The 27,141-nt window shown below is 42.6% G+C and overlaps 1 protein-coding gene across 2 annotated transcripts; it reads right to left on the bottom strand.

The window, feature by feature from the left end:
- Nucleotides 1-1,854: 1,854 nt before the first annotated feature.
- On the bottom strand, nucleotides 1,855-27,141 carry LOC146074858 (uncharacterized). Of its 2 annotated transcripts, none has more exons than XM_083183459.1 (8): nucleotides 26,752-27,141; nucleotides 22,500-22,628; nucleotides 20,425-20,598; nucleotides 20,133-20,172; nucleotides 16,768-16,916; nucleotides 14,563-14,715; nucleotides 6,367-6,484; nucleotides 1,855-4,360 (listed from the first exon to the last, which is right to left on the bottom strand). In XM_083183459.1, exons 2-8 carry the CDS (start codon nucleotides 22,575-22,577, stop codon nucleotides 3,225-3,227), a joined length of 1,848 nt encoding a protein of 615 aa, XP_083039585.1. In that variant the 5' UTR covers nucleotides 22,578-22,628; nucleotides 26,752-27,141; the 3' UTR covers nucleotides 1,855-3,224. The 2 variants fall into 2 exon arrangements, with proteins under 2 accessions (XP_083039585.1, XP_083039586.1); XM_083183460.1 differs by lacking the exon at nucleotides 26,752-27,141 and adding an exon at nucleotides 23,240-23,449.

The following is a 27,141-nucleotide window of genomic DNA, read 5'->3' as shown; positions in this document are numbered from 1 at the left end:
GTACCATTACTTCTATTATAATAGGGCGCAAAGATTTTTATTCAAGGTAAATAATTAATTATTAAAAGATAAGATTTAGTGATTTAATGAAAACATTTCTTCCTAATCGTTCACATTATGGGCCTGATTCTGGTTCTCTTGCAAAAGCAAAATCACTATAAAAAGGATAAAACCATGTGCACTGCAGGGGGGCAGATGTAACATGTGCAGAGAGAGTTAGATTTGGGTGTTATTTTGTTTCTGCGCAGGTTAATACTGGCTGCTTTATGTTTACACTGCAATATTAGATATCAGTTTGATATACAAACCCCACCCAAATCTAACTCTCTCTGCACATGTTACATATGCCCCGCCTGCACTGAACATGGTTTTGTCCACCAGAGAGAGAACATTTGCTTTTGCAAATGAGTCGGAATCAGGCCCTATATTTTAAACTACACATCATCATCAAAACTATTGGATTGGATCAAAACTATAGTAGAATACATTTCAATAATTAATTTAATAAAATTTGTCATCTTTTGATGCACATCACTTCGGTCACATAGTTTGAGCATTGGAGAAACAAATTTTATAGTTTTGTAAGTTTTGCTTTTTCAGGCCTCAATAGGGAATTCCCATAGGTTTATATTATTTGTTGGAGCCTTTATACAAAAATTTCTGTCTAATTCATCCCAGAGTTTTTCAAAGGGATTTGTCGAACTTTCTTCTTTTCTTTAACCATGGATTTTTTTTTCTTTTTTTTTTTAAATCAATCAGTCTTTTTCAAAAAGAGTTTGAATGTTGGTTTGCAATTTCAGTGAGTATTTGTGTCTTCTTCATTTGGAAATAGTTATGGTTATTTTTATTGTTATTAACAATGAAAAAAAAGGAAATTAAAATATTAAATAAAAATATATTTTATATAAAAAATATTATTGCATAAAATTAACCAACATACATACATATATATTTATTAAGAACCAGCTCTAAATTACGTACTTTAGCATAATCAATAAACTCTTGTAACTGCAATGAAAATTGAATATGCTTTGGCTACAAATATTAAGGTAAATTAATACATTTGAAGTTCTAACATCTAATTTCTAATCAGAATAATGATTTTAGGGAGCAATAAAAGTTGATCTTCATTAAGGTAGAGCAATACAAGTAATCATAAGCTTTGGCCAAATACTTTTGCATACTAGTGTATAAGTACATTTTAGATCAACTCCACTAGAGCGACTAACCAATAAATAAGACAGCAGGTAGTTGGGTACTTGTGTACTAGCACGGCGCCCATCGCATCGCAGACCATATCGCATGCGATGCAATGCAATGCGATATCGGACAATGTTCTACAATGTCATACAATTTTAAAATTGTATGGCATTGTATATGGCATACAATGCGATGGGATGCGATTATAAATTGTATAAGCACCCTAATGGGTGCTTACAATGCTTAAATGCACCCCCATGCCACCCCCCAAGTATAAACGTGAACCCGTTGCGTGGCGAGCGCAGCGAGCCCGCGAGGGGCAGCGGTACGCGTCCTACGACCTTTTCATACCCCCACTATCCACGTCGGCGTGGAGTTGAGTTTACAAAGTGTGGCGAGCGCAGCGAGCCACCGAGCCCGAAGCGTGGCGAGCCCCGCGAGGGGACACGCATACCTTCACAGGTATCCACGTCCCCTCGCGGGCTTCACAGGTATCCGCGTCCGCTCGCCACACTTCGGGCTCGGTGGCTCGCTGCGCTCGCCACACTTTATAAAATCAACTCCACGCCGACGTGGATAGTAGGGGTATGAAAAGGTCGTAGGACACGTACCACTGCGCTCGCCACGCTTCTGGTTCACGTTTATACTTGGGGGGTGGCGTGGGGGTGCATTTAAGCATTGTAAGCACCCATTAGGGTGCTTAAAAGCACCCATTAGGGTGCTTATACAATTTAATATCGTATATGGGTCAAAATCGCATCGCATCGCAGGCCATCGGGTGTATGGCATGCGATGCGATAAAAAAATCGGGCGACTAATTATCGTGGGCGCCGTGCTAGTACACAAGTACCGGTAGTTGTATTTAGAAAGAAATGCATATACATACACATGCGTGCAATGCAGCGTGTACATGTAGCTGAAATGTAATCCATTTTATGGTCCAGGGAGTTTACTTACGAAGCATCGGGTTGTAAACCCAGCACACTTGATTGCAAAAATGTCTCAAATTTAAAATGGTGAACATTTTACTACCCTTGTTTTGCAAATAAAACTTGGTCTTTTAAATATATTTTAATAAAGTCTATCTAAGGAGGCAGGGGTCTTTTTACTTGAAAGTCTATTTCTTTTCATATCATTCATTGGTCAACATGTAAAAGTAGAAGAGCTAAAATAACTCCAGAATGTTATTCTGATACAAAGTAAATTCTTTCTTTGGAAAAGTGATACGATGCCATATGCAGTATTTGTTTGACCATACATTACTTTCCTCACATACTCACACTGATATAAATTTACTTAGATGGGAGCTCTGTTGGGGTGTTTGCCCATAACAACCAATCAATCAGATCCTACTTATTTATTTAGCACCATCTAGAACAGTGATGGCTAACCTTGACACTCCAGCTGCTGTTAAACTACACATCCCAGCATGCCCTGCATCAGTTTTAGCATGGCCAAATAGCAAAACTGTAGCAGAGCATGCTGGGATGTATAGTTCAACAACATCAGGAATGTCAAGGTTAGCCATCAAGGATCTAGAAGATAGGTATAATCTGGTAGGTTGCTAGGGGCAACGCCCCATGTTTATATAGAGCCCTAGCCCATTCATTAAACCATATATGCCAATTAAGGCCAAATTGGATACAAAAGAATCTCATGCCAAGCTGGACACATTATTTATACGGCCTGCTTGTAAATACAGGTAGATGACAGCTTCTTCACTAGAGCCCATTGTAAAAACAACTAATATATTCACTAAAGTGATTAGGAACTGGATGTTTCAGGCAGCACAATATTAATTACAGTATTCATTAAGCTTACTTCTGGGAAAACTGAAATTTGAGCATTTTACCTAATATTCCATGTAAAGGAAATAGATTACTCTTATATATGTCAAGATAATACATGTTACAAGCACTGTTTGCACAAATGTTTCTTAAATAAAACGTTATTTTATGGAAATAAACATTTACAAATTGATATATTTTTGTGATTTACAGATGTTTTTGAATATATGCACCAAATTACTTGAATACAACCGATTTGACTTTATGAGTTTTTTTATGTGAAATAAGATTTGAGTTCTGGTTGAAAGTCCGTCCACATATAGGACATGTAAATGGTTTCTCTCCTGTGTGCGTAATCTGATGTCTAACAAGATTTGAGCTATTTGAGAAACCTTTACCACACTCCAAACATACAAATGGTTTCTCTCCTGTATGAATACTCTGGTGTCTAACCAGACTAGAGTTTTTGGTGAAACACTGTCCGCATTCCGAGCATATATAAGTTTCTCCTCCAGTATGAATCTTCTGGTGTTCAGCAAGACTTGAACTCCTAGAAAACCCTTTCCCACATTCAGAACAGACAAAAGACCTCTCCCCTGTATGTATCTTCTGGTGCTCCACTAGGTTTGAGCTTCTGGCAAAGCACTTGCCACATGCTGTACAAGCAAAGGGCTTTTCTCCTGTGTGAGTTCTCTGGTGGTCAATGAGATTGGAATTCTTCGTGAAACTTTTCCCACAATCTAAACAGACAAATGGCTTCTCTCCTCTGTGAATTCTTTGATGATCCACAAGAGTTGAGTTGCTGGTAAAGCGTTTTCCACAATCTAGACAGCTATATGGTTTTTCTCCAGTGTGAACCCTCCGATGTGTTACAAGATGAGACTTTTTTGTAAAATATTTGCCACAAAGTGTACATACATATGGCTTTCCTCGTGTGTGATGTATAACAAATTCTGATTGACAAGATTCACTGTCTTCCGAGAAAGCCAGTATATTCTCTTCCTTTACTTCTTCCTTTACTATAGCCTCAATTATATCTTCAGTGTGTTTATTCTCCTGTGATGCATAGTCAGATATAACATCAAAGTCCTCACCCAGCTTGCCAATATTGCAATTATTTGATACTAAATTGATGCACTCTTCCTGCACACCTGTGTTAATTTGGTCAACGCCATTGGCAAGAAGTGGACCATGCGGAATTTCTTGTTTTTTTAATGTGTAAATGATCGGTTCTGTGAGTGTTTTCTCTTTACGCGAAGGAAACTCCTTGCTAACAATCCGCACAGGCTTGCTCTTCCGCTTGCTTATTTTATTTTGTGACAGATTTGCATTAAGATCAGGTTCAACAGTGGTGTTTTCCGCATTTGTGGAATCTGTAGTAGTTAAATAGGAGTTAGATTCATCAAGACAACTTATGAAGCCTGGTATACAGTAGTATTGAATAGATCTATACATATAGACAGCCAGGGGACAAGACAACCCCAGGAACAGGGTGGCTTAATATATATCGGGGGAGGGGTGGTATGGGTACAATTATTAATATATTTTATATAAACTATACAAAACACATAATGTGGGATATCCAAACAGTCTGCACTTATTGGGGATTAATACACGATAACCAGCCCTCCGAGACCAGATTTTCTGTGATAACACATGGGTCCAAAAACTTTTCATGGATCCCATGTGATATCATCCCAAACAAATTCCATTTTGTAGCCCCCCTAAAAAAAAGGGCTATAACTGGATAGCAAAATAATTTGTGTTAATAGATTATTTTATTAGGCTAAAAAAGTAGCGCAAACAAATTGGATACTCCTCATGTTTGTAAAAGTTTTATTAATATTTAATATAGTGCAGTGTTTCATATTCTTCATTATTGCTTGGATTGCGAGTTGGGGTATATTTAATAAAAGTTGATTTTCATGGATTCTAAATCATGTGTTTCAGAGGCTAAAATGCTAATCTACTAATAGCTGATTTTGTATACCGATTTTTAAATATTAGTAAATGTGTGCGTTTCAGCCTTGAAACACAACACCAATTCAAAATCAATAAAAATTGTTTAAAAGTTCACCTTTAGTAAATATACCTGATTGTGTCTCGTTGTGGACGGAAGCCCCCGTGTAATGGGAGGGGGAAGTTAACAGTGTACATAACTATAGCCACACAATAAAAATTGGAAACCATTATTCACAACAGATAAAATAAATAAATAAATATGAACCCTATTTAATGTTCCTCTGAATATTATTAGAAATCTTCTGGGATGTTATTGGCTATAACTCTGCTGCATTAAGATATCACTACAGTTGAACTATTATTCTTGTTAAAATGGATCACTCACATGCCCAGTGATAGGTGGTTGAGGGGAGTAACTAGTGATTCACAAGTGGGCTGGCTGTATTCTAATACCGGATTGCTGCCTCCAAGGTGCGCAGTTATATTCTGCTGCAATCACCAACTCCTCAGATTCAGTCAATTACACTTTCGTGGACTATCACCAGAATTAAATCCTTGCTTTCCCTTAATGACACCAAAACACTTGAATATTCCCACATTGTCTCTCAACCTGACTACTTCAGCCATCTTGTTGGTCTTCCACTCAATCGCCTCTCTCTCTCTCATCTCCAACTTTAGACTGACCTTTCTATCACTCCTTGGCATCCCCTTCTACCAATCCGTCCACTGGCTCCATATCCTTCCACAGCATTCATTTTAAACATATCACTTTAACCATCAGAGTTCTCTCACTCTCTCAAGCATCTACATCTCCAACCTCATTTCACCTCCACATCTGCTACCAACCTCTATGGTCAGCTGGTGGCCACCTGCTTTCCACCCCACTGAATTCTCCTCTCACTCCTGCCTCCAAGAGGTCTCCCGTATTGAACGTACCTATTGAATGTTCTCCCTTGTTAGGCACTCACCTAATATCTACTGCTTCATGTGCACCTTCAAAACCTATTTATTGACCTATCTATACAATCTGCTGGGTCACTATCCTTTATTGTATGTTAGTATTATGCCAGATTTGTTAAGTAGAAGTATCTTTCCTACATTTTGCAACTATGTGGTTGTGTTTTATCTTTTTCGGTTTATTATGTGTCAGTTTTATGCTCCTATTGTTACTACAGTATGTATATCTGTTTATACTGTTACTCGTGTTACTATGGTTTTATATTTTTGCTTTGTGCAGTGATGCAGAAACAGCAGCACTGTGGTGCCTGAGACTTAAAAGATAATACGGTAATATCATTATTATTATGCTAATAATAGAATATGTTCATATAAAATTCAGTGTGGAAGAGTGACACCTGTATGGAAGGACAGAATGTGTTAGTGGCAGCTACTGTAATGAGAGAAAAGCTCTTCTTACCACGTTTTTGTTGTCTCTGGTCATTGTCCATCATCATATCTTTAAAAATATCCCGATATCCTCTTATATATTCCTCCATTGCGGAATATACTTCAACATCCTCATTTTTTCTAGGTATCTAAAATGAAAATATCCTCTTAGTTTTCAGACATATCAACGAGTTTATGAAAGCATTATGGTGGGTATCCAATTAGCCCCAAAGCAGTTTTAGCCATTAGAAACAGCCTTAAGGTGGCCATACATCAGAAAGACCTGCTTACAATCATGATTGTGCCCAAATGTCCCTTCAACTCCCCGGCAGTCCTTGGTGGTTTTTGGACATAAAGGGGCAGATGTATTAAACCTGTAGCAGAGATAAACTGGAGATAAAGTGGAGATTGCCAGCAACTACAAATCTGCTCACAACTGCTGCGCTACTCCATTATTAAAATCGGATTTTTGTAAGAACTTACGTTCTAATCCCTTTCTCTGAGTCCTGGTGACACAGCTAACCATGGGATGTAGGAGGGTCTGCAGGAGCAAGGCACCTATGCGAACTTCTTTGAGAGGTAGGCTCCTCCCTTCTGCATCCCAGCATTCCTCAGTTCAACTTCCAGAGCACACTAGGATACAATTACTCAGCACAACACCTGAACATATTAATATGCACAATCAAATATAACCAAATAACATGACAAAACATGAATGGTATAAACTTACTGAGCGTAAGGGAGGGATCGCTATGTCACCAGGATGGACTCAGAGAAAGGGATTAAGGGATTCGAATGGTAAGTTCTTACAAAAATCCCCGTTTCTCTGTCGTCCATCCTGTTGACACAGCTAACCATTGGACGTTCAAGAGCCGGTCCTTTGGGAGGGTACGATCAGGTTTGCAGTTCTCATCACTGCTCGCCCAAATGAAGCGTCCTCCGACACAAACTCATAGAACCTGTAGAATTTGGTAAAGGTGTGAACAGAGGACCAGGTGGCGCCCTGCTTAACTGCTCCGCTGTAGCCCAATGACACACAGCCCAAACGGCACCGTTTGCAGAAAAGCCCTATCATCATGAAATACCAGAAAAGAAGACTCGCAGGACAAGGCCCCCAATTCCGAAACTCACCTTGCCGAAGCGATAGCTAATAGAAAAGTAACTTTCCAAGAAAGAAATTTAAGATCAGCCGGCCTTAAAAGGTACAAATGTTTTTTTTTGCAGAACCGACAACACCAGAGACAGATCCCAATGCACCACCGGCTGTCTATATGGAGGTTTGATCCTCCTAACTCCCTGTAGGTAAGTTTGCATTTCCCGCAACAGAGCCAATCTTTTTTTGAAAGAAGATAGTGCAGCTATCTGCTTTGTCTTTCAAAGACTGCAGGCTCAACCCCGCCGAAAAACCATCCTGGAGAAACTCTAGGAGCCTAGTGACCTTAAATCTAGACGTGTGAACCTTCTGTCGTTCACACCACCTGATATAAGTTTTCCAGAACCTATGATAATTGGCTGCCGACACAGGCTTCCAAGCCCTGAGCATGGTTTTGATAACAGCATCCGAGAAACCCTTCTTTTACAAGGTCTCAAAAGCCAGGCTGTCAAATTGAGACAAGCTAGGTCCTGATGTAGAAAAGGAAGGGTCCTTGCTTGAGTAGGTTTGGTCGAAGAGGAAGACCCCATGATTCTGTCGACAACCTCAGTATGTCTGAATACCAAGACCTCCTTGTCCAATCTGGAACAAGGCATCTCTGTCACTGGGGGTCCCTAACACTGGGTACGGGTCTGGGGTGTGGGCCCCCAATATGCCGGCACAGGCTGACTACTCCAGGGCAGCACACAAATGAAAAGAGTAGTAGTCAGCCTGTGCCGGCATATTGGGGGCCCACACCCCAGACCCGTACCCAGTGTTAGGGACCCCCAGTGACAGAGATGCCTTGACGTACGGCCTGGGGGCTTAACCCTATATCTGCAGATATATGCAACCAAGATCTCTGTATTATCTGATTATTATATGTATATTTCTCATTCAGTGTGCAATAGGGATACAAACTGTTTTTTTCCTAACCAGATTTACCCCTCCCTGTTGGCACCTGAATGACAGACCTCTGATTGAGCAGCTTGCCAATAAAAGTGTTGTCCAATCTGGAACAATCAAGATGATTCTCGGCCCATGTGTCCTCACTCTCTTGAGGACCCGAGCAATCATGGAGGGAAGACATAAGCGAGGCTGAAGCACCACGGAACAGTCATGGCATCCACTGTCCACGCTGTCGGATCCCTGGTCCGTGACCAGAACTTGGGAACCTGACAATTGTGTCTGGGCGCCATCAAATCCACCTCTGGGAGCCCCCAAAGTGCTACAATGTCCTCAAAAACCCTCCTGATGCAAAGCACATTCCTCCTCCAGCAGGTCTGCTCTGCTGATGAAGTCTGCTTCCACATTCCGGAACCCCGGAAAGAATACTGCTGACAGAGCTGGAACATTCAATTCCGCCCACTGAAAGATCCAAGAGACTTCTTGCATGGCGAGTGACTCCCTGATGGTTGAGGTATGCCACCGCCGTGGCATTGTCAGACTGGATGCGAATGGGAGACCCCTTCAGGAACTCCTCCGCCTGCAGAAGCGTCCTCCAAACTGCCCGAAGTTCCAGAATTTTGATTGGCAGTTTTGATTCCGAGCTGGACTACAGACCCTGTAACCTGAGGTGTAGAGCCACTGCCCCCCAGCCCGAGACTGGCATCAGTCGCATTGACCAACCAATCCCACGAGTGAAGGGAGCTACCCAATTGAATAGATTCCAGATCCGTCCACCACATCAACAAGTCTCTTGTCTAGTGAGACAGGAGAAGCGTTTCCTGGACTTCAGATTCCCTGACCAACTGGAAAGGATGTTCCATTGAAAAGGCCCTGATTGAAACCTTGCATACTGTACTGTAGGGTCTCGAAGGTTGACACCATCTTGCCCAGCAACCTCAAACACTGCCATATTGAAGGATTTGGTAACTAGAGAATTGCCAGCACCAACCGGCGGGTGTCCCTGGCCTTTGATTCCGGAAGGAAAACACGATGTATATGTATATCCAGAATCACACCCAAAAACGGAAGCCTCTGGGTAGCTGTCAAATGAGACTTTGGAAGATTTAACATCCACCCATGGTCTTCAAGAAATTGTGTTGCAACTGTTAGATGTTCCTGCAACTTCTCTGCCGAGTCCACCTTGAACAAGAGATCATCCAAGTGCGGAATAATTACAATCCCTTTTAACCTGAGAGCTGCTGCCATGACAGCCATCACTTTTGTGAGCACCCTCGGTGCTGTGGCCAGCCAAAAGGGGAGGGCATTAAACTGCAGATGAGTTGTGCCTATTGCTAACGCAGCAAAGACTGATGTTCCAAGCAAATAGGCAAATGTAGATAGGCATCCTGTATGTCCACTGATGATAGAAATTCTCCAGGTTCTATGCTTAAGAGAACTGACTGTAGAGATTCCATCCTGAAGGTGATCCACCCACAGAGGTTTAACGACTTCAGATTTAGGTTAGGCCTGAATGAACCGTCTGGCTTGGGGACCAAGAAAATAATGGAATAAAATCCCTTCTTCCTTTCCTCCTAAGGCACCAGGATCACAACTCCCTTCTCGAGAAGCGACGTTGCCGCCCCCAAGAGGGCTTTTCGCAAGCAAGTTTCTCGTGGCAAGGGTGTTGGGAGAAATCTCTTTGGAGGGACTTCCCTGAGATTGATCCTGTAACCCTGGGAGATGACAGAGTGAACCCAAGGGTCCGGGGTGTAGAGAGCCCATCTCGATACTGCAGGAGGCAACCCCCTACTCTGATCCCAGAACGGGGAGTCTCCGCTCCATCATGTGGAGGATTTATCCTCACTTTTGGTAGATTGTTTCCTTGCAACGGCACCAAAACGATCTTGGCGCCCTCCCTTTGCCAGAGGGAAATTTCCCTCTACCTGGCTGTCCTCTATTGGATGCACCCCCCCCCCCTCGAAAGGAGGAGCAAAAGGACAACCTGAAGGCTCCAAACCGTGAAACTGCATGCTTAGAAGATGTAGTGGGGAGGAAAGTGCTCTTTCCCCCCGCGGCTTGTTTAATAAGGGAATCAAGTTCTGACACAAAAAGAAGTTCTCCCTTAAAAGCCAACGCTTCTAGAGACTTCTTAGACTTGCTATCAGCTTCCCAAGCTTTAAGCCAGAGAGCTCTCCTAGCTGTCACTGAAATGGCTGACACCATCAACACCATTTTAACGCCTATTTCACCAGCCTCACAAACATATTCTGACACACACTTTAACTTTTCTGCTAAAGCAAAGGCTTTTGTATCAGGCTGAAGCTGAGCACACACGGTATCTGTCCACCTCATCATGGCCTTGGATACCCAAGCTGATGCAATAACCGGGCGCAAAGTCAAGCCAACCTCCTCAAACACAGCTTTCAGACAGCCTTCAATCTTTTTAACCACGGGGTCTTTGAAAGCAGCACCCCCTTGCACAGGTAGAGCAGTGGTCTTAGAAAACCTAACAACATTTGCATCCACCAGAGGGATCTTTTCCCACAATTTCACATGCTCCTCCTGCATGGGATACATGTCTCTTAGGCTTAAGAAGCCTTTTATCTGGCGTCTTCCATGCTTCCTCAAGCAGTGCTTTCATGCCCTCATCCGACGGGAAAGTAACCACATCCCTGCATTGTTTCTTAAACACACACTGAAGCGGTACCTTATCATCATCTGAGAGATTTAATGTAGGTTTAACTGCCAATATCAAATCTTCAATACCAGGGACAGAAGAGTCAAATTCTTCCCTCTGGTCCCAAAACATATCCTCCGCACATTCACCCTCATCCTCAGAGTCTAAATTAAGAAGGGGAGGTGTGGATAAAGGGTGCCTATGAGAGACCACCTAAAGCAGGGTCCCCTTGAGAGGGGGCAATAGAGCCCACAGAGGGTTGGGAGGAGGAAAAAGGCCTAGGAGACTTAACTAGCTCATATCTGCCTATTCAAAGCCTGCACCAAGGCAGTCATAGATCTCCCCAAGGCAGCTGCCCAAGCAGGTTCAGGCTGCTCAGACCTCTGGGCTTGAACCCCACTGGGCAGATTCACATGCAGGGCACAAATCCCCCTGATCCATCTGTTCAACAGTTAATTTAACTCTGCAAAGCCGCAAAACCAGTAGTTAATTAACATGGCCGATGCTCCCTCCTCAAGAGCAGCAGCACTACACCTTTCTGTCATGATAACACACAGTGCAAAATGTCAGTCATCTGTACAGAATAATAAACCAGAGTACTAATCTGTCTGCGCTACTGCAATGGACCCTCAGCGGTCAACAGGGAAAGTGCTGCCCAGAAGAAACTTTTCACTCAGTTCTGAAGTGTAAAATCCTCCTTCAGCTCCGCACAGTGTGGAGAGAAAAGGGCGCCAGAATAGAATGCAGGAAGAGACCAAGTCTCTGCTTCAGTGGGGAGGGAAGCTGTTTTGGCACCCTCCCCCTTTCAGCCGCACCTACCAAGAAGTGTTACTCCTTTCTTCCAGTGTCTCCCCTCAGTCTGGGATCACTTGGAAGTGTCCAGCTGCGCTGGACTCCTGTATAAGGCATCAACTCCAATGGATTTCTGCCTATACACCCGGTAAAATGGCGGCGCCATAGCGGGGGGTCTGTCACCCATGATCCCCCCCTAAGCAGGGAGCAGGCTCAGGACGCACCCCAGGGCCCAGGAGACCTACTTTAGTGGAGATCAAAGCGCTGTGCAGAGAGGGCAGACTGCGTCTCTCTGCACACAGAGTGCTGACAGGACGCGCTTGTCAGTGTAAAGAAACTTCCTCTGGAAGTTTCACACTGTTGCCTGTAACTAAGAGAATATTAATTACAAAAAAAAACCTAGCTACTCTAAAAAATGGCTGCAGCCTGCAGCCAGTCAGCATAGCACCCACTCCAGTGGGCACCTAAAACGAACTGAGGAATGCTGGGATACAGAAGGGAGAAGCGGACCCTTCTACATCTACATGGTTAGCTGTGTCACCAGGATGGACGACAGAGAAATAGGCCTAACACAGCAATCCTCTGAAAATGGTTTTCAGAGTAGTGGCAGAATTCAACCACCCATTTAGCACTTGGAAACTTTTGCAGCTCCTGGCATCTTCACTGCCACGGGCCCACTGAAAGCTGCACCTCACTTCTCTGCACCGATTACAGCTGGTACAAAACACAGCTGCCAGGCTGTTAACTAATCAGCCCTGTTCTAGCCACATTACTCCCATTCTCTACTCCCTTCACTGGCTGCCAATAAAATGGCGAATCATTTTCAAGATCAATCTACTGAGTTTCAAAGCCCTACATGACCAAGGCCCAAGGTACCTGAAGCAGCTTCTGATTCCATACTGTCTCACCCGATTACTGCAATCTGTAAATGAAGGACTTTTATCAGTACCTAAGATCTCCCTTAATTCATCTGGGGGTCGAGCTTATAGCCATTCAGCTCAGACTTTATTGAACTCTCTTCCCAGCAAAGTTTGAAAGACCCCCACTCTAAAATGCTTCAAAAACAGACTCAAGACTTTCCTATTTACTCAAGCGTTTCCTTCAGTCCCTTAAGTATTGTTTATGAAAAGCTTTTCTGCACTGTATTACATTCATTCTATCTGTTAAGCGCCTTGAGTTCTATTGGAGAAAGAGCGCTTAATAAATACAATTATTATTATTTTTATTATTAACTAGGTCGTATGAGCAATCTAATGAAAGATTGCACGTCCTTAAAAGCACATGCAATTTGCTACCAATTCCAGCTGATCTGACATCAATGCACACAATCTGCATACAATCCATCATACAATCCCTCAAGGTTGTATGATCGGGTGCAATGTCTGTAAGGTGTATGGGGGCCTTAAGATTACAATTAATGACTGAAGGTAATTATCGTGGTAACCAATTAGAGGGCATTTTTTCCTGGCCATAAATGGACCTTCAATTGTGTGAAAACACATGAGATCAGGTATAAATCCCTAATCCCATGTGTTAACACAGGTTCAGTGGCTGTTTATCAGGGATTTTGCTTCATCCATTATAATCCCACATAAATGCGGGTATCGGGAGATACGGACGCTGGCATAGGGACTAACTGGATAGCCTCTGGAAAAAAATTACCCGCTGTCAATGACCGCAGGTAATCAGATAACCACCATTATCTAGTAGTACCCAGATTACCAACTAGAATCCTTGATAATGGCTTTTCTGTAGTTTGGATCACAATGCCTAAAATAAAAAAACTTATGTACCACCTAGGATTACTAAAATTGAGTTGCAAACCAGGACAAACAGGCGACATCCAGGAACAATAAACAGTTTTGCTTGCTTTTCCACTTAGCAGCCAAATACTTGGCAGCTTTATCTACTAGACCGTTTTATTGTAATTGATCTTCAGTGCATAAGAATGATAACATCCAATTCAAATTCTAGGTCACACATGTATGAGATGCTTTCAATCTTGCATTGATAAACTCCTAGAATTCTGCAGGGTTTTTCTTATTAATATTTTTTGCTTTTCACTGTGAAAAAAATCCTTTTTGTTTTTTTTCAAATTTGGGTTGATAAGATTAGGGTGGAGGAGAGAAGAGGGATCTTAACCCTTTCAGTGCCAAGTGAATTTGACTAAATTGGTGTGAAAATTGCCAAGCAAACCTGTAAAGTTTAACCTATTTTTTAAATACATTTTTTATTTGAATTTATATAACAAATGTGAGTGACGCTGGCATTTTTTGCGTCTATTTCGCACATTGCTTACAGAGATGTTGGCAATTTTAGTGGATATTTTGCACATATCTCACAGAGATGTTGGCACTCAAAAGGTTAAAATGTCTCTGTCGCAGCTTCTGCCTGGCTCCTGGATTGATATTGTGCACATGCGCATCGTTAGATTCTCAGGAGGAGTAGAGAGAAGCTGGGATAGAACTTGCAGGGACAGCAGTTCTCACTAGCGCTGTCCCTGATTGTCGCAGGTTACATCGCTAGGACATTTTTTTTAAAAAGTGAAAAGTCTGTTGCGAGATAGACTTTAATAATACCGGAGGTCCCAAAATTATTAATCCAAAAATCATGTAGACTTTAAGTGCAGGTAACCATCCGAATGAAGTCACTGATAGATTAGTATTTGATAGACTCACTAAATGACAATGTGCAGGCCAACCAGCCCTGTTTCTACAGTATGTACCTGAAATGCTCACCTGGTCACGAAGTAGATTAGTTATTTTATTGGCAAGTTCCAAGACTTTCCTTGCTTTCGTTTTCCCACAAGTCACAGAGTTTGGATCGTCTTCAGAAACCGGGAGACCATTAATGTCTGTGATTTCACTGCACTTTTTTACAACAATATAGCCCTAAAAAAAGAAGTAACAAATACCTAAGTTACATTAAATGGTGTATTAGGTTACTGAAATGGAAAGCTTGATTATAATAGTACTATTTAGTTAGTATGTAATAAAAAAAAACCTGTGTCACCCTTATAAAGGTTTAAATTAATTTTCTCTACTGAAGGCAAGGTCAGTTGGGAAAGGGATACACTATAATTGATTTAAAGTATTTTAGGCTTCAAGTAAATATGTGATATATGGCCAATAAATACAAAAACAGAGGAGGTGCATTAGATATCTGTACAATGATTTTACTATTTGCAGACTGGTCTACATGCCGCAATAAGAAGAAGAACAACAACACACAATTCTCTGGATGCAATGACTTTTCATACAGGTGAGGTTTGACTCGTGCTGATGTATGGAAACTGTGAGAGTGTATTACTACATCTGATTTTTTCTATCTAGATTAAAAACGTTGCCAAATTAAATTTCATCAGTACTTTGTTTAGATGATAACAGGACACACAGCGATCCTATAAACATTGTCTATTGATATGACTAATTACTGTCATTTTTATTAAAAGTCAGAGCCACTTTTATGCTTATTGAAATACTATGCACCAAACTCTATGCATGTTTATTCAAAGCTGGGAACAAAAACGTGCAGTAAAACAAACCTAGTTTAAACCCCTGGGACAAGGCAGTTCTCGGAAATGGATGCAGCCTCTATCACTAGTGACGTAACTACTGTGGGAGCAGCAAAAGCTGCCAGTATTTACCCTGCATGCAGAAACTAGTATAAATGTATATGTCTAAGTGCAAAGATGCCCAAGTGTTTTGTTAGTTTCTTTTCCATTATCACCACTCAGAATCAGCCACTGTAACAATTGTCTGGGTGTGAATCATTAGGGCGACCACTGTTGGTCAGCAGGCAAAAGGCTGACACAGCAAAAATGTCAACGCCATTAGGCCGGCATGGTCAAAAGGTGAACACAGGAAAAGGTCAACATAAATTTTTCATGTCTTTTTTGGTGCCTATGTCTGCAGATGTCAACATGGACACCGTGTGAGTGTAACTTGTCCCACTGCATGGCTCGCTGTGCTTCGGGCATACTTTTATATTCTCCTTCTATGCCCACTGGGATGGTAAAGTAAGAACAAGACGGTTTTATCAAAATAAAAAATAATTAATCAATAATTAATAAAATAATCATGTAGACCATTTGCATGTTGACATTTTGCTTGTGCATCAATTTAATTTTTTCATGTGTTGATCTATTGTGCGTTGACCAATAGTGGTTGACCTAATGACCACATACTCATTTGTCTAGCGGTCACAAATGGACACTTTATACAAATGAATAATAAGAGATCCAAAATATTCAAAATAAATGATGTTCCGCAGTCTTTAAAATATAGAGATAATCTGTTATGCTGGGTACACACCAGGACGACTAGGGCCCGATCCCCACAATCTAGATCCAATTCCGATCAATTGGATGTAGATTGTGTGCTGATTGGGCCCTTTTCTGACCTGGTGTGGACCGATACCGATCCGATGCGCGGTCCCGCGGGTCGGTCGGTCGTTATTGAGATCCTACCTGCTGCAGGTAGGATCTCAATGACGACCATACAGCCGGGTGCGGGTCGGCATCGGATCGGACCCGCTCACGGTGCACATCGTGAGCGGGTCGTGCCTCCCCGCGTCATCGTGAGCGGGTCGGACGAGACACTGACGACCCGCTCACGATGTGCATCGTGAGCGGGTCGTCCTGGTGTGTACCCCGCATTAGGCATGTATACAATTTTTCTCAACAAAAATGAAAGCAATGACAACATGATTTTACTATCCATATAGTATAGTAATAGACAATTCTTTAATTACATTATTAGAAGCACTCCGGCACAAGAAAAAGTTAAAATAAAAAAAAATGAACATTAAAATTAAAAATATGCCCCTATCTGCAAGACATGATACAAAACAAGTCACACCCTGGCTTTTCCTCTGTGTTAGCTTTAGAAATGTTGCTCTGTGTATTCTGCAGAAGTACATACCTTCTTTCCCTATCTGCTCACCTCTCCAATCAGAAGGTAGATGAGTTCCAGAGTGCAATTCAAAATGTTTCCAACCATGTGATTTTTATCCTTGGTCATCTTGTTCACCAAATTTACTAAGTTATTCAAATGTTCTGAGATTTGACTATTATCCCCATGTTGGGTGGTGCCTGCAATCAGTAAAAATGTACAGTACAATTATAATTTCTCTGCAAAAGTATTGAGTCAAATTAAATTATTTGCGGTAATTAAGGGGCTAGGAAAAAAGGGTGGTAGCCTTGGGCTTTAATGCCTGGGGCTATTTAATTACAGCCCCTTTTCCTCATGCAGTAAATTACCTGCTAACATACGTTAACCCATATTAACTGCAGCCTGCAGGCCGATCAGAAGCAAATATACTGTACAACTAAGAACTAGCTTTTCAATATATAAACGAAAGTATGAATTGTGGTAAAGACACAAAAGTGCAAAGCATGCATAGCTCTGTCCTCGGTGGATGTATGCTAAATAGTACTGCTACCTCCCCTTTATCTGTTTCCAACATAGACTGCAATAGAATTAGCTTGCGGGTGCAAGCCCGGCTATAAAAGCCCATAGGGCTGCGTACAATGCGTGTTTTAGTGTAAAGAATGCAGGCTTTTTATCCTAAATATGGTGGCACTGTGTAGAAATGATGAAGGCCAAATATTGGTATGCACATACACATGGCATGGATGCAGCACAGCAATGCTTGTTATGCTTATAACGCATCCTAAATAGTCTTTCAGCCCGAGGAAACCAAGGGTCATGTTTAAGGAAGCGAGGAACGCACAGAATCCACTCTGAAGCCACATTTGTTCCTGCTGATACTACGAAGCAGAACTAGCAAAACTTGATTGTACTCAGGGCCTAATTCAGACCCGATCGCAGGGAACATTTGTTTGCAAATGGCCAAAACCATGTGCACTGCAGGTGGGGCCGATTTAAAATGTGCAGAGAGATAAGGGCCCCGTACATTAGAACAATATATCTGATGCTGAAATTGGATTCAATTTCCCTTAAACTTCCCCTGGACCTTCCCGGGAGTGATTGCATCCAATTTGGGACTTTGGTGTCATTTTGTGCATGCAATTTGGTCCAATAAATTGTATGAGATTTATCTGGCCATATTGCATGTGTACTATACTTTCTGCAATATATCGCATATGGTATATTGCATGCGCCAAAAGCACTCCATTTTCCATCCGATTACGACAAATCACAGGTGTGGTCCGACCAACCTAGAGGCTCCCATCCGACTCTCACGGGACTGCACATCAGATCGGATGGAAAAATCCGTTCTAATGTGAGGGGGCCTTTAGATTTGGGTGGGGTGTGTTCAAACTGAAATCTAAATTGCAGTGTAAAGGTGGCCATACATCAGAAAGATATTGTACCCGATCGTACAATCTGAACTGGTTGTATGACTGATTGTATGACAGATTGTGTTTGGCACAATCATGAATGTAAAGCTGGCCATACATCAGAAAGATCGGTTATACAATCATGATTGTGTCCAATTTCCCAAACTCCTCGGCAGTCCTTGGTGGTTTTTGAACACACAATGTACTTACAATCCATCATACAGTCAGTCATACAATCCATCTGCGGCATGATGGGTGAGTGAGGGTCCCCTGTATTTTTGGGACCAGCACCAGACTCTTGAGCCGGCTCTGGTTTCCAAAATACGGAGGACAAAGTGGGTGGGGTCCCCCGTATTTTAGGGACCAGCTCCGGGCTCTTGAGTCGGCACTGGTTCCCAAAATACAGGGGGGGGGGCACGACAAAATGAGCGGGAGACCCCCGTATTTTAGGGACCAGCCCCAGGCACCACTAGCAGGGGATGTAATGCCATAGCCAGGGGACACGCATGATGAGGTCCCATGGCCAAAGCATTACCCCCCCCCCCCCAACAAGTCAGCCCAGGCTGGAAGTTTTGGGGCAGATGGGGACCCCCCAAATAAAGGGGTCCCCCCTCTCCAGGGCACCCTAGGCCTGGGCTGAAGCCTGGGCCTATCCCCTGCACCCCTGGGCAGTGGGTGCGGGGTTGATAGCCGTTTTATAAAATATTGTCCTTTATAGTGGGACTATAGGTACTAGCAAGCCTGCCCCATATGCTGATACTTGGGAGAACCACAGGTACCAGCACGTGGGGCATTAAAGGCCCACTGGTACCTATAGCCCCCCTTTACAGAAAATATTAAAATAAAAATATAGCGCCCCCCCCACCCCCGGGCTTCTGCGGCATCTTCACCTGGCGGCCTTTTAAGCTCTTTTGAATGGCCACCTCCCCTAGGTCTTCAAGGCATCTTCTGGAGCTCTTCTCTGCTCCACCTCCGCCGCCGGACTGCCTGCCCCCTATCACACGCTGGCTAATATAGCCAGCTCAAGAAGCGGGATGATAACCCGGCTAGCCACTATTGGCTGTCCGTGGCTATTTTGAAATGTAAAATAAAAATGCCGGTCCCTGCCGCCGCCAGGGGACCCAGCCACCGCTGATGGGGTAAGTAGCCCCTCCGGGGACAGCGCAGCAGAAGGGGAGGGAAGTCAGCACATCTCCCCCCTCCCCGTCGAACGACAGATTGCATGTGCTTAAATGCACATGCAAACTGCTCCCAATCCCAACTGATCTGATGTGCAACACGTCAGATCAGAGGACCAATCCAACAACCAGCGGGAGCGTACAATGCACAATTGCACACAATCTGCATGCAATCAATCGTACAGCCAGCCAAGATTGTATGATTGCATACAATCTCGTTCTGGTGTATGGGCATCTTAAGATACAGTAGGTCTTTCTGATATATGGCCACCTTAAGGTTTTAACTCATCCAAATATAACTGCCTCTGCACATGTCACATCTGCCCCACCTGTACATAGTTTTGTCAATTTGCAAACAAATTGTAAACCTGCAATCAGACCCTCAGTACGGAACCGGCGTTCTCAAGCTTTACAGTGCTCAAGACATACATGTACATCTTCTGTCTACCCCTTGTCCTAGCCCAGGGCTGGGCAACACAGGCCCTCCAGATGTTAATGAACTACACATCCCAGGATGCTTTGCATTAGTTTTGCTATGTGGCCATCCTGAAACTGATGCAAGGCATGCTGGGATGTGTAGTTCATTAACATCTGGAGGGCCGGTGTTGCCCAGCCCTGTCCTAGCCCATGGGTCAAAACTACATATACTATATTACCTTCTCAATTAGTGTAAAGAATATAAAAAAAAAAAAAAAGTATGCGCAGCTCTATCAATACAGTGAGCAAACTACTTATTTTTATGCGCTTCAATGGATACACATTATATTTTTTAGCATGAACTGTATGTTAGTCATCAGAACACAAAAGCCTGATAATGGTTACTTACCCTCACATGGTTCTTCTACAAAACCGGACATTCCAGAGAACTATTGTTAACAAAAGAAAACAAAACAAGAAAAACAGGATTTAAAGAAAGAAATAAAAAAAACAGACATTTCTAGATATAATCCCAAGAACTGGCAAGTGTGTAAAATTACAAGAATGCATGTATGGGTTTTGCGGCACATAGTAGTACAGTTTATCGGCATATAGTAGAAAAACGTGTTTAACAACTTATGGGCACTATTTAACGTTTGCATAATGTAGCTGTAGTATAATGAATATAGCTGTGCACTCACCTCTTCCTTGATCACTTGACTTATTTTGTTGGCTAATTCCTGCATCTTCTCCATTACAAGTCTGTTTTCAAAATGTATTTGGGGTATTCTCAAACTGGTGGAAGATTTTTCTGGCATAGAAATACTTTCGCCGATAGTGACAGACTCACCATGTTTCTCAGCAACTGTATAATCCTAAATAGAAGGAGAAACAGAAACACAATTCACAAATCATCATCATCATCAGAACTGCATCACTTTCAGAAACATTCTCTGCCCATATACCCCTTCACCCCCATCAATTTCAGAATATCTGTTTAGTATATCAGAATATCTGTCTAGTATATAGGTTCTCAAACTCGGTCCTTGGGATCCCAAGTGGTTCTTGTTTTCCATGTCTCTGCACAGATTCACAAGTGAAATAATTAGCTCCACTTGTGGATCTTTTAAAAGTGAGGAACAACTACTCCTGTGCATGTGCTAGAGGACCTGGAAAGTATGCATTGCTTGGGGTCTATATAACCACTGGTTTAGTACATGTATTCTAAAACTCAGACCTCAGAACCCCAAATTCATGTTTTCCAGGTCTGCTCACAAAATCACAAGTAAAATAATTAGCTACACCTGCATCATCTTTTACAATGTGTCAGTTAATAATGAGTACACCTGTGCACCTGTGCAGTTACCTGGAAAAGGTGAACTGGTGCCATTTTCAGATATGTAACCCAGGAATTTGCCAGGTCTAGCAGCCAGCAAATTTCCAAATGTGTCAGCTCCGTGACCCTGGAACGGGAACAGGGTCACGCCGAGTTGTTTCCTTTCACACATGCAGAAATTCTGGATTGATGTGCATTTACGTGCAAAAAACGAGATAAAACTGTATGCGTGAAAGGTAGTGTTTATTCCCTACACCTTTGACAACCCGTGCAGTTACTCTTTCCTGCATGGGGTGTTGCTCTTTGTTTTCTCGCACACTCTGCTCTCTCAGCACAGAGATACAGACCAGAGTGTGCCAGCAGCAGAGCAGGGAGTGGCACCCAATGCAGGAAAAATGAACTGTATGGGTTGTCAAAAGTGCAAGGTGCTAGAATGAACAATAGAAAAGGGAATGTTCGGGGGCCTGAGGACAGAGTGTGAGAACCACTGGTCTAGTAAAATAATTTGGTACTTGTGTATTTGCCGGGCGCCCAATTAGCATATGTACGCTGGCGTACTGAAATCGCATCGCATGGCACCGTTTTGTGCCGTGCTATCTCACTAGTTACTGGTACTTGTGTATTAACACAGCGGCCGCCGCGATGCGATTTCATGTATTAGCACGGCAGCCGTTATGCAGTTAGCGTAGCGGTGCTGTCAGAATCAGCGTAGTGTTCCTGCATAGCGTAGTCAGTCAGAAGTAGCGCAATGTTCCAGCTGCCAGACAGTCAGTGTCCCTGTCAGAGCTGAAGGTGAAGTGAAACACCCCCACTATTCAGGTCAGCCAGAAGCGTGGCAAGCGCACGCGTAACGCGTCCTCCCAACCTTTTCATACCCCCACTATCCACGTCGGCATGGAGTTGATTTTATAAAGTGTGGCGAGCGGACGCGGATTACTTTCCATGTGTTCCGTGTCCGCTCGCCACACTTCGGGCTTGGTGGCTCACTGCGCTCGCCACACTTTATAAAATCAACTCCACGCCGACATGGATAGTGGGGGTATGAAAAGGTCGGAAGGAAGCGTAACGTGTCCGCTCGCCGTGCTTCGGGGTGACGTGGATAGTGGGGGTGTGCTATATCCCATTTTATCACATAGACATGTACACTGGGGGTGTTGTTCTAATTCCCAACGCACACAAAATCGCATGCAATTTTGTGTGACATGTGATGTGATCTGCCTCCAGGGTGCAGTGAATAAATTAACTAATGAGATCGCATCGCATAGCATCCCATGGCACGAAAATATGCCATGCGATGTGATGCGATTTCACTACGCAGAATAGCCCACTAAGCAAATAGCTTAGTGGGCGCCCAGCAAATACACAAGTACCAATAATTCCTGTGGTTTTGGGCTTATCTGCCACTCTACTTAGGGGTGACATAGGCCAGCAAATACTCACCTCTCCAGTCAGTAGAGAAATAATCTCCAAGCTGTATTGTAAGAGTTCGTCGGTAACTGGCTGATGTTCGTTGTCCATCTTGCCTTCAATCAATTAAATTGGCAGACACTGTCAGAATGGGCGCTATTCCTAACAGGGCAAAAATTATTGTGGTGAATGAAAGCTAATAGAATGACAGCTATTTATATTCAAGTCTTCTCATATTAATCTCTTCCTTCACAGGGCACGTATGAATATATTTTTAAGGCTCTCATGATTAATGACAAAGCACTGAGATATTGTGCTGTGCTGTTCACCGAAGAGATCATGACATTACACAAATTACATTCAACTTCAAGGACATAAAAGTGAAGGTAACGATGGATCTGCCCAAATGAGCTAACAATGCAAGTGGTGTGGGAAACACATGATGCACGAATTGGTATGGAAAGAAAAGGTGGTTATTGTTAGGAAGCAGCATAATGAATAATAATAAACTATACAGAAGTCACAGGCAGTTGGTATTTCTGTGCAGGAGGTGTAGTATGAAGAAACCAAGCAGACACAGCAGAATGCAGAGACTTATGGGCCCTACACACGGAGGGAATTAACGTTCTGAACGATGCTTCACCATCAGGTCGCTGAGCGATGTGTCCGGTGAGAACACTGGCCCCCACTGATTAATAACCTGCGTGTGGGTTATTAATCGGATTCAGATACAGAATTAATTATATTTCCGCCAATAAATAGTAGTTACCAACCTGATATCTCTATTGCTGTTGAGAATATGACAATCATTACTACCTCTCAAGCTCACTGCCTAGGTGTTATCCTTGACTCTGAACTTTCCTTTGTACCCCACATTCAATTGGCCTCAAAATCATGCCACCTGCACCTAAAAAACATATTCAAAATTTGCCCTTACCTTACACAGGACACTGCAAAAACTCAAATCCATGCTCTCATCATCTCATGCATTGATTATTGCAATAGTCTCCTTATTGGCCTTCCCCCAATACAAACTCTCACCATTACAGTCCATTATAAATGCAGCTGCTAGGCTAATCTTCCTAGCCAGACGTTCATCGTCTGCAAAGCTACTCTGTCAGTCACTTCATTGGTTACCTATATTCTACCTTATTCAATACAAAATAATTTTACTTACACGTAAAGCCATAAACCAAACTACACCAACATACAGAACTTCTCGTATCTCAAAATATCGTCCAACACGACCTCTACGCTCCTCCCAAGATCTGTGTCTCTCATCCACACTCATTACTCGCTCCCATTCCCGATTGCAGGACTTTCTTCGGACTACACCCACTCTGTGGAATTCCCTCCCAAGCACAATAAGACTCTCCTCCAGTCTCCAAACCTATAAGCGTTCCCTGAAAACTCATCTCTTCAGGCAAGCTTATCAAATTCCAGAACCAGTCATAGAACCTAGCATTCTGGTGGAATCGATGCAATAAAGAATACAGTATCTATCCCTATGTATCAATGCCTATTTCCCTATAGATTGTAAGCTTCCAAGCAGGGCCCTCCTACTTTTGGACTGTCTGTAAATACCCTGTTTGTTGTATCACTGTCTCCTTTTATAAAGCGCAAGGGAATATGCTGCGCTATATAAGAAACTGTTAATAAATAAATAATAATTACGTACAAATTGTATGATATGCCATTGCAGCTGTAGTTTATTGCCAGCAATCGCACCCAAACAGCCTGACTTTGCAAATAAGTGTTCAGGGCCCTACAGGGCAGCGAGCATTTTTGTGCACATCTGGCCACTGCCTTGATGACTAGCACCCACAAGATTATCACGTATAATTGGGTGGACTCCATAGCACTACTAATCAAACTCCTGTCATTTTTCAAACACAGCATGCAAAATGTAAAAGAGTAGCTGATTGGCTAGTACTTCATCTCTCACACTTTTTAGGGATATCCTATTAGCAGCAGTACTTTTCAGCTGCCAATAGGCTATCCTATTAGACCTGATGCCGACATGTGAGGCATAATCCCCAATAACAAATCGGGAACTTTTGCTGGATCCCATGGTTTTCGTGTGATCGTGGGTTAGTTTTTGAATAATAAAAAGGGCCTCTAATTTGATAACACAGTAATGATCATTGGTCATATATCGCGATATCGGGTTGTTTTAATCATCTAAAAGCACATAGGGCTAATTGGATACCCCTTTTATCTAAATCCAGACAGATAAATACACCCCCCCCCCCCCCCCCAAATACATAAAAAATACTTGGTCAGGACGCCTTATACACAAACGACTGTAAGGGACCATGGATTCATGTTCAGTAGGCCATGCTGATTATTGTATGACATTTTGGGTGAGCCACAGAGTGTTTGAAATTGTAGTTTTAATATCTGGGTAGCAATTTTGCTTGTTTGTTGTTTTTAACCTTTTGGAGTCACAATACTCATTGGTGTAGCAGATCCCTATTTTAACTAATTAAATATAGGTATAGGTCTTCTTGCACTATTTTGTGTTTTTACAATGGTGCTTTATAACTTCTTTTGGAACTGGGTCGACCAAGATGGAGTGCAAAAAAAGGGAACTTGTTTCCTAGCACGGCACCCACGATTTTAATCTTATGCCATCATTTAGATCGCATCGCATGCGACCAGATGGCATGCGATGGATGCGATCAAAACAACGTTTTAATTGTACATGCACCCTGATGGGTGATTACTATGTTATATGCACCCCCATTGTTAACACCACCGCCACTATGAACGCCAACCTGAAGCATGGCGAGCGCAGCGGTACGCGTCCTCCGACCTTTTCATACCCCCACTATCCACGTCGGCAAGGAGTTGATTTTATATAGTGTGGCAAGCGCAGCGATCCCAAAGCGTGGCAAGCGCAGCGAGCCCTGCGAGGGGACGCGGATAACTTCACATGTATTCCGCGTCCGCTCGCCACGCTTCGGGCTCAGTGGCTCACCACACTATATAAAATAAACTCCACGCCGAATATATATATCAAGGGTTTTAACATAGTACAGGTGGGAAATTTTCTTCAAAGGAAAACAAGTAATAAAACACGAGGACATGCACTGAAACTGGAGGGAGGTAGGTTCAGGGGAAATGTTAGAAAAAATTACTTCACAGAAAGGGTAGTGGATAAACATGCTTGGGATAGGCATATGAATATCCTTACAAAGAAATAAGGATTAAAAAGGGTTGAGTTTACCTGAAGGGTAAAAAAGAGGCAGACTAGATGGGCCAAATGGTTCTTATCTGCCGTCAAATTCTATGTTTCTATGAAAAGGTCGGAGGACGCGTACTGCTGCGCTCGCCACGCTTCGGGTTGGCGTTGATAGTGGGGGTGCCGTTAACAATGGGGGTGCATTTAACATAGTTATCTCCCATCAGGGTGCCTGTACAATTAGAAATCACATCGCATGGCATCGCATGCAATGCGATGCGAAGCGATATTAAAAATGTACAGTGCAGCTCTTAGAACCCGAAAATCGGGTCCCATCACATACCACTAATTAAGGTATGCGATGGGCGCCGTGCTAGGAAACAAGTACCCAAAAAATATTTAATTATGCTTGCTTTTGGTGTGCACCACCATAATAGTTTCTAACTGCCTTTAAATGGTTTATATTTGTTTTAATATGATTATTTTGGAGACAGGGCACAAAGCATCTATCAATAGCTGCCGTCTGCCTGCCCACATTATTAATTATTTTATTTCTTTCATGTACACAAATATTTCAAGACTTGTCTTAACCTTTTCATTGCAAATCAGCTAAATAGACAAAACTAAAATGTTTACACTGTATATTTTTCAGTTTCCTTATAACAATTCCAGGCTTAAAATGAAATAAAAGTTGAATAAACAATACTAGAATAGCCCTGCATGGTTAGTAAAACCACATTCTACTGTAAATACAGTAGCACATGACAAGTTTTATACCATTCTAAAAATAATGTACAGAACAATTCTGACCTGGTAGAACATGAACTACAGTGATCAGTTGCTGGCACAAAGCAAGGTACATAGTGATGTGCAACAAGATTTACATACAGCAGGAATGTGTGAATTGTTTGTATACAACATCACTGTGTGACACATGAGCACCCATGTACACGTCACCTTGTATAGCACAACGTGATGTACTGGCTGTTCCTTGGAAAACTGCTCTTATGAAAGGATACATGAAAATACTAAATCAACTTTACAGCAGTGTCACATTGTGTTCAGTCAGTGTGGGCTGTAAGAGAACATGCCATACTGTACCTTGCTACTGCGGCTGCAGGCCAGTGTATGCAGCTACTGGAGGGATGACATATGCACTGAAGCTTCACAATGTTTACAAACACATTTCCAATATACACATATATTAACATCTAAATGCAGCCACTGTTCATCAGAGTGCAGGGCAATAACAAAGCTCTTCTCTGGTTGATATAATCCGCTCGTCACCAGTACTACCTACTGTGAGGAGCACGCCGGGTAATGTAGTCTTGCACAGTATACAAGCCACAAAGATTCCGCAAAGTGAAACTACTGTACTACTCCCAGAACACAGCGCGGGTACACGTGACGTCACCCCAATGAGAGCAGCGTCACTATAGATATACGCGGCTAGTCACAGGGCGCAGCGTATACTGGTCACCGGAGCGTGCG

Source organism: Crinia signifera, chromosome 4 (assembly GCF_055691185.1).
Source record: "Crinia signifera chromosome 4, ASM5569118v1, whole genome shotgun sequence".
Lineage (NCBI taxonomy): Eukaryota > Metazoa > Chordata > Amphibia > Anura > Myobatrachidae > Crinia > Crinia signifera.
The sequence above is the reverse complement of the archived record's forward strand: the minus strand, read 5'-3'. Positions and strand labels throughout refer to the sequence as shown.

Coding starts and splice junctions, on each gene's coding strand:
- LOC146074858 (XM_083183459.1), bottom strand. CDS start 22,577: ATGGACAACGAACATCAGCCAGTTACCGACGAACTCTTACAATACAGC. Junction 20,599..22,499: donor TTTCTCTACTGACTGGAGAG/GTGAGTATTTGC, acceptor CCTTCTATTTAG/GATTATACAGTTGCTGAGAA. Junction 20,173..20,424: donor GTCAAGTGATCAAGGAAGAG/GTGAGTGCACAG, acceptor TGTTAACAATAG/TTCTCTGGAATGTCCGGTTT.